The sequence below is a fragment of the Crocuta crocuta genome, unplaced genomic scaffold (genome assembly GCF_008692635.1).
Source record: "Crocuta crocuta isolate KB4526 unplaced genomic scaffold, BGI_CrCroc_1.0 scaffold636, whole genome shotgun sequence".
Lineage (NCBI taxonomy): Eukaryota > Metazoa > Chordata > Mammalia > Carnivora > Hyaenidae > Crocuta > Crocuta crocuta.
Genome location: NW_027530380.1, coordinates 522,891 through 534,741, shown reverse-complemented (window position 1 = coordinate 534,741; position 11,851 = coordinate 522,891). Strand labels below are relative to the sequence as shown.

Sequence of the window (11,851 nt, the reverse complement as noted above, 5' to 3'; positions counted from 1 at the left end):
TGTCCAGAGGCGGTTTGCCGAGGTGTGCACCGGCCCTGCCAGTGTGATTAGCAGATCGCGGTTGTCGCCTTCATTTCAGGGAGAGGCTTCCTGGCTAATGAACCATTCCCGGGGGTGCGTTCCAATCATGAGCAGCGAAGGGCTGGCAGCTTTGGAAATAGGATGGCCCCCAGGGGGCCTGACCGCGCAGTCGTACCCGATTCGAAGCAGAATCGGGGCTCGCGTGTGCTTTCCTGGGGAGAAAAGTGCACGCGTTTCTTCGGTACTCAGAGGCCCGGGGAAGGTGGAGTCGTTCCTGAAGGCGGGGCCTCTCTGCCGCGGCTCCCGAGCTGTGTGGAACTTAACAGCAGCCCTGGCCGGTGGCACCCCCAGGTCGTGACAACCGAAATGCTCCCAGTTGCCAGATGTCCCGCATTAGAGCCTGGCTGCGGAGGCCGAGGAAAAGCGGGAGGGAGAGAATTGGGGCTCGGGGCGGGGGGCAGGGAGAGGGAGAGAGAACCTCAAGCAGACGCCACACTCAGCATGGAGTCTGGTGTGGGGCTCGATCCCACGACCCCGGGATCATGACCTGAGCTGAAATCCAGAGTGGGACACTCAACTGCCTGAGACGCCCGGGGGGCCCAGTCTGCTGGCCCAGCCTTCTGAGGCCATGACCAGGCAGCCATCTGGAGGTCACCAGGGCACGGACGTGACCTGCCTCTGCTCTGCCAGAGGCCGGTGGGCGTGCGAGGCCGCACAGAACGGGCTGCCAGCCCAACACCGACGGGCCATGTGCACCCGCCTTTCTCCGGAGTCAGGAGGCTCATTGTTTTGAAGCCGTCCTGGCTTCGGGCACAGTGCGGGCCGGGTCTTGGGGACACGGAACAGTTAGTGCCCTGGGGCAGCCCTAACACGACCACAAATTGAGTCTCTCAGTTTTGGAGACCAGGTGGCCAAGATCCAGGTGTCGGCAGGGCTGTGCTCCCTCTGAAGGGTTCAAGCGCAGGGTCCTCCCTGTCCCCTCAGTTAGGGGCTCCACACCCCCCAGCGTCCGCCTCGCCTCCCACGGCCGCCGTCTGTGTGTCTCCTCTGCTGGTCAGGGCCCGCCCTGGGCCTGCGTGGCCCCGTCTTAGCTTGAGCACCTGCAAAGTCTTCTATGCAAAGAAACTTCCGCTCTGAGATTCCGGGCTTGGGACGTGGATGTCTCCTCTGGGGCATGTCCTCAGCTCACGACACCCACCAAGGAGAGCGGGGGCGCCAGCAGTGGGCGAGGGGCGCGTGGCTCGTGGTCTGGGGGGCGGGGCCCTGCTGTCCACACAGCCTGCAGGCGGTCCTGTCAGAAAGCATGCGGCGACCTGACCCGCGTTTCTTTTCTGTTTATTTTTTATTTTTTTTTTATTTCTGAGCGAGAGAGAGACAGTGTGAGCAGGGGAGGGGCAGAGAGAGAGGGAAACACAGAATCTGAAGCAGCTCCAGGCTCCGAGCTGTCAGCACAGAGCCCGACGCGGGGCTCAAACTCACAAACTGTGAGATCATGACCTGAGCCGAAGTCGGACGCTTAACCGGCTGAGCCCCCCAGGCGCCCCCCTGACCCATGTTTCTAACTGGCTGCCAGGGTGCGTGGCGCCTGCATCCGAATGAACGTCAGGTGTGAGGCCTTTTCCTCCGTGAGCCGGCAGAACCTTCCCCAGAAACGGGCCCCCAGCGTCCACGCGAGCCCCATCTGCTGTTCGGTACCCAAGACGTAGCCCTGGACAGAGACCCCAGCCGTGGCTGCGCTGGGCCGAACGCCCACGGGGCATGGGAGACNCCCCGCCCCCGCCACCCTCCCCCCAGCTCTGTGAAAACTCCTTCCCAGACTTCTAGAAGGGCGGGAGCCTTGGACGGGCCTCGGTGCCGGGATCCAGAGGGTGGCACAGGGGTCCAGGAGGCTCCAGGAGGGCTCCCGTGTCAGAGCACCCAGGACGGCATGACAGGAAGCAGCAGGAAGGGAGGGCAGTGTCTCCCCATCCGTCCGTCCCCACCCACAGCAGTGGGGTCAGCGTCCGGGCTTCCCATTAAACGGAGGAGAGGGAACTGAAATCCATCAGCATTTTTCAAGTCTGGCCTCAAAGCCTGCGGACATTATTTATGTCCGTGGGTCACTGCCGAGAAGGCCACACACTCAAGTCCCGGCCATGTGTGCTGGGGTGGCCGGGGCCCACTACGCCCCGGGGTTGAACTTGACCCTGGCTTTGGCAGGGCTGTGGAGGCTGCAGATGGGGGAAACCTGTGACGTCTGTTTGCTCTCGTGCTGCTGCTTGGGGCGTCACCTCTGCACCCGGGCTGTGGCCGGCATTCGTGTCCCAGAGCTGGCGTGGCCCTCTGAGGCAAGGGTTTCCCATCTCCGTTAGCGTGGATGTTGCTCTTCAAAAGCAGGTCAGGAGGAGTGGTCACCGTTTCCAGGCCGAGCTTCAGGGCGCACAGTGGGGCGGTGAGGTCGGCCTCCACGCTTCCAGTGCGCTTCAGACTCACTCGGCCCGGACAGCCAGGGGCAAGTGGCTTCCCCTCTCTGGGCCTCAGTTTCCCCCCCTGTGAAATGGACGTGACGGCATTACCCTCCCCAGCGGAGTGCGGGGAAACACCTCCTTGCCTGCAGCCCTCGGGACCCCTCCTGCCCGACGGGAATCAGAAGGCATATCTGGGCGTGGCAGGGCCCTCCAGTGCGTGGAGACCGCTTGCGCACCTGCACTGACACCAGGTGACCGTGGCTGGTGGTGGGAGGGGCCACCGTGGTCCCTGGAGAGGGAGGAGGAGGAGCCAGCTTTCTTGAAGTTTCCTGCTGAGGCCGTACGGGGCGGGGGTCCTGGGCGACTCTGGGGTTTGGCCAAGTGTGCTGACGAGCACAGCCCTCGGCATTGGGGGGCGGGGGGCGGGCCCCTCCTCGCTGCCCCGGGGGTCAGGGGGTGGCGGTCCTTGACCGGGAAACCTGGGGTCCTGTCCCGGCAGCTCCACATGTACGACACCTGTCCCGGCAGACGGCCTGGGGACTCGCTGGCCTGGACGCAAACCCACCCACCCTGTCGGGCTCCCTGTCCCCTCCGTGAGTGGTCCCGGAAGGACACCCTCCTTTACGAGTGGAAGAGGAAGGGCTGAGGCTCTGGGATGCGGAGCAGAGAGACCTGCGGTGGGGGCGGCCGAGGGGGGGGTTCAGGCCCCTGACCGGGGTCCTGCCTCATGTTTGCGTCCTGAGCCACGTGGTACGAACCAGCCCCCGCCCGGGGCTGAGCGCCTCCCGTGGGCCGTGGGCTGCTAGAGACCCTGGTCGGTGCTGAACGTGTCATTTCCCCGTGCGTTGTTTAGCGGTTTCCTGTCCTTTGCGGGACCTTTCACTTGACGTGTATTTCTTTAAACAAGGTATATGTGGCCGGTTTGTGACCTGTGTCATCCTTTCTGAGCATCCCCCCAGTCGAGGGCCCCCTGTGCTGGCTCTCCCCGGCCGCCTGTCATCCTGCGGCACCTGGCCCTCCTGCCCCCTGGCATGCCTGGGGTCCCCGAGGCCAGGGAGGAAGGTGCCCTCGTCCGGAGAGCCTTGGGGCTCGTCCCCGTCACCCATCTGAGGTGTCACCGCTGGAAGCACCTTGAACCAAGGTCACAGGCTGAGGTCCCCAGAGGCACTGGAGCCGAGGAGTGTGGGGACCAGGACTTTCAGGGTGATCTCCACCCCTCCCCCTCCTCCCGCTCTGCTCGGCTCCAGGACAGCCTTCCCTGCAATCGCCCGTGTGCGGAGGAGGCCCTTCCTGGGGGTCTCCAGGGACGTCCAGCTCCATAGGGGGTGGGCCCGGGGCCGCGCTGGGAACGGCCCAGCCTCGTCGCCGCTCTGAGCCCATCAGCACCTGCTCTTACCTCTTGAGCTCCTGTGAGGCTGTGATGTTTATTTTATTTAATTTTTTTGCCCAGTGTTCTTTATTGCTTCTCACGGGAGAGTGGATCTGAGTAATCCACCTGCCCGTCACAGAGCAAGGACCGTGGGTGCCTGCTTTCTGGTGGTTTGTTTACCATTTGTCCCCGTGACAGCCAGGCTGTGGGGAGACGCCGTGGGCAGGGGCTGGGCGTGCAGTGCCCCCCGCCCCGTCCTTGCCCCACTCTCACCACCCCCCCCAGCTCCCCTGAGCCTTGACCCTGGCGTCAGCGCCGGGAGAGTGTGGAAGGCGTGATTGCCCAGTGCGCGACACGAACGCTCCTCCTGGACGTGCAGACGCGGCCGGCAGAGACCGTGACGTGGAGAATGCAGCCAGGGGACCACACGCCCGGGGACGGAGGGCACCTCAGGGACGCCATGCGGGTGGGGGCGGGGGCGGACCCCGCAGGGTGGAGCGGCCCCGCGCCAGGGCACGGCGGTTCCTGCCGCCAGGTCGGGATGCAGGCCGCACACAGTCCGCGCTCGGCAGCGGTGGCCTCGCCCCTCCTCCTGGCCTGCTCGGGCCCCGGGCCCCCAGGCGCCCCCCCATCCCGAGGACACAAGGTCAGCCAGACAGACAGCTCTGCCCCCAAACTGTGTTCCACGTTGCACCGTGCGGGACGCTGGCGCCAACGGGAGGAGCAGACGGACACCCGTGCCACGGAAAGTGCGCCTGGCAGGGCACGTGGCACCGGGCGTCACGTGCCACCAAAACCCATCTGTCGCAGAGAACACGACCCCTCCCGGAGGGCAGCCCCGGCATTTCGTGGTGCCCACCGGGCGTGGCGGGGTCCTCGTCAGGGGCTGAGGCCTGGGTGGGGGTCGGGGGTCCAACCAGCCCCCCCCCGGGCTCCCCCTTCCGGACAGAACTCGGGAAGGACCTTGGCATCCCTGCTTCTGTGCAGCGGAGCCGAGGCTCCAGGGTCAGCACATGGGGTGCTGCCACAGAGACCTTCCCGGTGCCCCCAGCGACCTGGGGACCCGCGTTCCCTCAGTGAGGACCACGCAGCAGCCGGAAAGGAGCCTGCAGGGCGTGAGGCGGCCGGGGGTCCGCGGGGGTGAGGCGGCCGGGGTCCGCAGGGGTGAGGGGGCATCGCTGCCGGGAGCTCTCTGGGGAGCCGAGGGCAACCAGAAGCCGCCATGCCAAGTCCTGGTTGCCGAGAACCTTCCGGCAATCCCCGAGCCCTCAGCTGCCGCAGGAGGAGGCTGTGAGCAGATGGCGGAGCCACGTGGTCCCGCCCCGGGACTCAGAGCGTCCAGGCCCAGGGGTGGCTGTGGGGGTGTGGCGGGGAGCCCTGGGGGCGCTCAGCCACCACGAGTCCCCTGTGGGGACGCTGTGTTGTTTGGTTTGTGACTTTTTGCTCCCATCTGAAAGGAAATTGCTGGAAACAGTTCGGACGAGGTCACGGTTTTTGCGAGTGTGGCTTGAACGTACTTCGTTTGCGCCCGGAGAGCTCCTGGCCAGGGGAGCGTGTCCTCGGCTTGGCGTGGGGGCCCTGCCCCTGCCCAGGACGGTGCCAGGGCCCTGCGGCACTCCCGCCCCTCACTGCACCCCCCGTCTGGCCGGGGGATGGGGACCTGGCCCTCTCGCGCCTTCCCGCGGGGGGGTGGGGGGGGCAGGGGGGACGCGGTCATGCCGAGCACCACGTCCAAGCACATCCCATGTGTGCTGTTTCCGACCTGGTCCCACGGCCCCTTTCCCAAATCCCGCCAGATGTTTCCTGGGAGAGACCTCGTCGCCCGCGTAAACAGAGGGGCGTGTTTTCCCAGGCCGCCGGCTCCGGCTCCGTGACCACCGTCCGCAGCAAACCTCCATGGGACCAGGAAGAGTGTATTTTGGGTGTTCGTGTGTGGGTGAGCAGTGCCCAGAAATAGAGCTGGGTCCGTAACAGGAAGACAGCCTCTGCCGCGAGGACGCCGTCGACGGGCGCTTACCCCGTCCGGGCGCCCCTCGGGGCTGCCCGTGGCTGCGCCCACAAGTTACCGGGGCGGGGGTGCTGCTGCCTCCCAGATCCCAGTGCCCTGCGGGGCTTCTGGGCACGTTAGCCGGCATGGCCTCCGCTGCCCCGTGACCGAGGAGAGGTGTTCCTGAGCGGGAGCGACAGCCCTTGCCGTTGATCTCTGCTGCCAGCGGGGGGCTGGGGGGGGGGGTGCCAAGGGCACCAGGTGCTGCCCGTCTACACAGCACGTCTCGCACTGCAGAGATTTGCAGACGAGGAAATGGGCTCAGAGAGGTTGAATCACTTGCCAGAGGCACACAGGGTTGGGGCAGGGTGCTGACTCAGGGCCCCAAATCTCAGGGCCTTGTCCGCTGCCTCCCGGGCCTGCCTGCCCTGGAGGAGGGTCTGGGCTCCGCTCCCCCGAGACCCCTGGGCTGGGTACGGCACTGGGCTCTGGGCTCCCCGCAGGCGGGCCCGCCCCTGGGCCCTCACCCACCGGGCCTCTGTCCCGAGCACCCCGGTCCCGGCTGGTGTCTCCGAGCTTCAGGCCCAGCTCCTGGGCCCAGGCTTCGCGGCAGCTCTGCTCGCCACGCACCCAGGCTGCCGTACAAAGCCCTGCGGGGCTCCGAGCGCGGGTTCACCCCCGGCGTGGCGGGCTGGACGGCGGCCCCAAGAGCTGCGTCCACCTGGTACCTGCAAATGCGACTTTACTTGGAAGAAGGGTCTTTGCCGAGTTCAGTTAAGGGTCGCTGGGCACACCCCCCGGGGTTTAGGTGGGCCCTCCATCCCACGGCGTCCTTAGCAGAGAAAGGAGAGGCTTGAAACACAGAGGCACACGGAGTGGCAGGGGCGGAGGCCGGAGGGGCGCCTGGAGCTCCCAGCAGCCGGAAGAGCCAGGCAGGACCCTCCCGTGAGAGCTTCCGGGGGGCGCGTGGCCCCAAGGACACCTGGTTTAGACTTCCAGCTCCAGGATCCTGAGAGAATGAACCGCGTTGTTTTAAGCCACGCAGTGCGTGGTCGACCTTCGCATCATGAGCTCCAAGGCGGGGAGGGGACGGCGGTAAGACCCACCCCCCCCACAGGCCCGTGGGGGGCAGTGAGTGAACACACAGCAGTGCGCGGCGTGGGCACGAACACGTACTGAGCGCCCGGCACCGTCGTGGTCGTTATTACTCTGTTTGGCTTTCGTCCACTCACGGGACAAACGTGTGCAGCGGGGCCGGGAGGGGAGTCCCCGAGCGGGACTGGCCCTTGTCCCGGGGGGCACGGAGGAGGCGCCTGCCGTAGCACCGGGGCCGAGGTCGGGGACCCGACGGCTCCCTCAGGCCCCCAGGGGACCGTGGGCTCCAGACGAGGAGGGCGGGCTGGGATTCAGCCGGGGGGGGGGGGGCATTTGCCCCTCTCTTGGGATGGGGAGGAAGCCCCCAAATGGAGCTCGGCGGCAGGGAGGGCCCCTTCCCCCGGGGGGGGGCAGGCGGGGGCCACCCGGGAGCTTTACCTCCGCTGCCCGGCTGCCCGCCTGCTCCGGGCTCCCGTGAATCTCGGCTTCACGGCCGGTGGGTGGATGGGTTTGGCCCAGCGAGGATGTTCTTCGTAACCTTCCCCTCCAGGTGACTTCGGCTCCATTGCTTTTCCCCGAACCCTGCAGTGAACCCGTGTGCTGTGCGCCCTCCCGGGCTGGAAGGCAGACGCAGGCCCCGAACCAGCCCGGCCGAGTCGGGCCACACCCTCCCTTCCGCACCCCTTTGCCAGGACCCCCAGGCAGTCCCTGGCGCCGCAGGAGCGTGGGGAGGAGAGTGAGGGGGATCTCGTCTGGGGCAGCCTGGGCTTCGAGCCCCGGGGGGCCCTCGAGGCGTCTGGGGGGCTGCGGCCTCGCTGCGTAGGCGCCTCCGGCTCACGGACAAGCCGTGTTTGTGTCTTTGCTTTGTGTTGCGGTGACGTCACCACCACGGGGCACCCGGGTGCTCGGGAAGCCCGCCTACGCCACACGCGCCTCATGTTACCTCATGGCGGCTGTGGGCACCACCAAGGGAACCTGAACACAAAATTCAGAGGCTCGGAGATGAACCGAGAGGGGCTGGAGGCTCGTGCCTCTGACCCACGGGTAGGGGCGAGGCCGCGTGGGTGCGGACGCACGACTGACTGACGGCTCTAACGGTACACGCGTGACGCACCGCACGGTGACCAGAGGTGCGTGGACGTGGCGGGGCGGGGGCCACGCCTCCAGTGATCTCGGCGGTGCTGCCCGTGGACCTCGGGGTCCTCTTCTTTAGCGCGAGCTCGTACCCTTTGCCCTGCTTCTGGCAGCCCGTCGAGTCTCCGTTTCTGTGAGATCAGCCTTTTAAGACCCCACGTCAGGTGCCTTCTTTCTCCGTGTCGCCTCACCGAGCAGAAGGCCCGGGTCCACCCGGGTCGTGGCCGGGGGGTACCCCGTTGTGTGCACACGCCGCGTCTTCTTTCTCCGTCCATCTTTGGACGCAGTGGTTTCCCCGTCGTGGTGAGTGTGAACGGTGCTTGTGAATGTGGGGCACATGGATCTTCTTAAGGTCCAGACTCGGTTTCCTTTGGAAAGACAGCCGGGCGCTGCTGCCCCGGGTGCTGTTCTCGTCCTGGGGAGAAGCTGGGCCGTGACTCCCGCTCCCCAAGCCCTGCGCTCCCGCCCTGAAGGGCCCTGGCCGTGCGGCTCCCGGGCGGCCGCCCCCGCTGGCCCAGGGACGACGACTCCTCCAAACTCTCAGCGGTTTTGGGGGTGCTAGGCTCGGGCAGGCCCGCCCTCCAGCCCCTGCACAGGGCCGCCCACTCACGCGGCCGTGAAGCAGTCAGCGCAGACTCGGGGGGCGCAGGGGGGCTGCTGGGCGCAGGTGGAGGCGTGGCCTGACCCCACGGAGGGAAGACATCCACTCGGTGGGGGGCACCTCCACTTGCTCGTCTGCTTGGGGACACCGGGCAGCACGCGCCCCTGCCAGGGCACATGGGCCTGAGGGTCCTCTTTTGGGGCCGTGCCACTCGGAGGCCCTGAAAACACCCAGGAGTGCCTGAGACCGGGACCCCGTCCGCGCCCTTCTGGCCGCCGGGCACCCCGCAGGGAGGGGGTGCCAGGAGGGGTGACCCGGCAGCCGCGGTCGTGCCCCCTGGGGAAGGTGGTTTCCGACCCCAGGGCGTCCGGCGCTGACCCAGCACTTCTCTCCTTCCAGACTAAAATCCACGGGGTTGGATTCGTAAAAATCCACGCTCCCTGGAACGTGCTGTGCAGAGAGGCCGAGTTTCTGAAACTGAAGATGCCGACAAAGAAGGTTGGTGCTGGCGTTTGTGCCCCGAGGTCTGAGGGTCGCACGCACGGGCGCGCAGAGTGGGGACCCGGGGGGACTCGGCTGTGGCGAGAAGCCCGGCGAGGGCCGTGGGCTCCCGTGTCCTGACTGTGGAGGGTGTGGCGCCGCCCCAGGGGGCCGTTAGAGACCCCGGACCAAACCGCAGCAAGAGATGTGCGGGCAGAGGGGCAGAGGCCCCGCATCAACACAGACAGGCTTCTCGCTCTTGTTTTTCCTGCTTGTGCTGATTCATCAGACTCCTTTCAATTACGATTCTGAGCTTGCTGGGATTTTTCTTTTTAATCTCTAAAAACTTCCGGCCGGAAGCGGCCTGACAGCGTGTTCCTGAAGTGAGGTGTCCGTGTTTATCTTCGTGCACAGAGAGGGAAGCAGGAAGGTGAAGCTGTTCTCGGGCGCCAATCAGCCCCCAGCTTCTCAGGTCCACTGAGACCGTCTGGATTACCTCTTTTGCAATGAAGGAAAGTCCACAGGCAGCTTTCCTAGAGGATGTGTGCTTCTGGTGGGCTCTTCTCAGACTCAGAGCTCACTGGGTTCATCTGGAGAGTGGGTGCGGCGGGCGCGGAGGGCCCACGGTTCTGTGACCTTCTGAGAATAGATGGCGAGGGTGGCGGCTCAGCAGATGACGCGGACACCCCCCATCTGCCCTGCAGCTGTATCACATTAACGAGACCCGGGGCCTCCTGAGAAAGATCAACTCCGTGCTCCAGAAGATCACGGACCCCATCCAGCCCAAGGTGGCAGAGCACAGACCCCAGACCACAAAGAGACTCTCTTACCCCTTCTCCCGGGAGAAGCAGCACCTGTAAGTGGGGAAGCACCCCTCCCTCAGCCCGCGCGGCCCTTCCCGGAGGGCCCTGCTGTGTGGACCCCGTGGCACAGTGTGTGACAGGACAGTCCCCGGGGGCCGAGGGAAGCTCTCGTCCCCCAAGGATGCGGGAGTTTCAGCCCCCAAAGCACGTTCTCGTAAGAGCCTTTAGTGCTTGAGCACCGAAGAGGTTCAAGGGTGATTTCCAAGATCATGGTCAACCGAGGAATCATGAGGTGAACGGTCCGTCCTTCCACTGGGGGGTACGTAGGAAGACTGGGGTGGGCTCGAGGGAGAGCGAGCTCGCACCTGGCTTAAAGCCCCGAAGCGCCTCCTCCCCACCCACCCTCCCGGCTCCGCCCCTCTCGGGAGGCGGTCCAAGGCAAAGGTCTGGCAGACCGCTCCTCCTGAAAGCAGCCGAGCTCCATCCAGGAGGCAGGGACTAAGAAGGAGCCCCAGCTGGAGTCCCGATGCCCCAGGGACCCGCAGCCAGCCGGGTTGCCTGGCAGTGCTGCACTTGTTCTGGAACCTTCTGGAACCTTCCCTCCTACGCTGCTCCTGAGGAGTAGTTGGTCAGGGGTGGGGGGCCAGCTTCCGTGGCACCTCACAGACACAGCTGGAGTGTGAGCAGTGGTGGGAACAGAGAAGGCTCAGGCTCTGGGCCCGCTGGGACCTTGTGGGGACGGGCGTGGGGGCGGGGTCCCCCCCGGCAGGAGAGCTGTTTCTCGGTTCGGAACTGGGGCTCCTGCCCTGGCAAAGGTGTGAGTCAGAGGCCAAGGACCACGTGCTGCACACGCCACTGTGTTTCCTGATCCTCCCAGGGACAGGACACTTTTAAGAAGTGGCCCCCAGCCCAGCTCCTTCTACCGGCTCCAGGACCGGGGCTCCCTGGGTGTTAGAGGGAAGGGCCCTTCTCCTCGGCCCCCCCCACCCCACACCGAGCCGCCCTTGGCTCTGCCCTGGCTGCCTCCCTTGGCGACCCCTTGCCAAGCCCGGCTTACCCACAGGCTCCGTGGGGACACAGCCACCCTCCCCGGCTGTACCCTGAGTGCCTCGGGGAGGGGGTAGCACACCCCAGAGACGTCCCTCTGCCCTCCGCAAACTTCAGGGAAGCTCTGCGGGGACCAAGACGTCAGGGCTCACACCGTGCGTAAAGAACAGGGAGCTGTCCTCGATGCCGGCAGCGTGCGGTGGCACAGCCGAGGCAGAGACTGGGGGTGTCAGGTCCTTGGGAGGGAGGTGGGGGTGTCCGAGCCTCCCGGCCGGGGGAGGGAAGCACGAAATGGGCTGTTGCAGTTGCCCAGGGCTGGGTCACCCCTGGCGTTTGGGGTCACGGCTCCTGGGGACAGCGAAACCGGGAGAGCCAAGCCCAGTGAACCTTGCTTCTCTTTCCGCCCAATATTGCAACAGATTTGACCTGTCTGACAAGGATTCCTTTTTCGACAGCAAAACTCGAAGCTCCATTGTGAGTATTGCCGTGGGAACCGCTGGCTCACCAGCAGGGGGGCCCCGGGGAGCCGAGGAAGATAATTTCATTTCAGCAACACTCCTCCTGGGGGAAGGAGGCTCTAATTGCCTGTGACACCAATAATTAGAATAATAAAACTGAGAGGCTTCAGGGGCCCAGGGGAAGCCCCCCCCCAGACCCTTCAGCATCCTTCCCCACCTCCTGCCCTGCCCTTTGTGGGATTCGGGGGGCCCCGGACCCGGAGGGCTCAAAGCGGGCGGCTGGGAAGGCAGGAGCGCTGGGAGGTGGGGGGCGAAGCCCCGTGGGCTGTGCCAGAGCAGCGAACTGAAGTTTGAAATCGGACCGGGCCGCCCTGCCCCGCTCAAGGTATTGGTTTAGTGTTTATCCGTC

The 11,851-nt window shown here is 65.8% G+C and overlaps 1 protein-coding gene across 1 annotated transcript in view; it reads left to right on the top strand.

The window, feature by feature from the left end:
• The window catches only part of ANO1 (anoctamin 1), a 75,248-nt gene that overhangs the window by 6,063 nt on the left and 57,334 nt on the right, over positions 1-11,851 (top strand). The window contains 3 exon segments of the mRNA XM_077766562.1: positions 9,054-9,152; positions 9,839-9,990; positions 11,404-11,458. Of these exon segments, the coding sequence (XP_077622688.1) occupies positions 9,054-9,152; positions 9,839-9,990; positions 11,404-11,458 (306 nt within the window).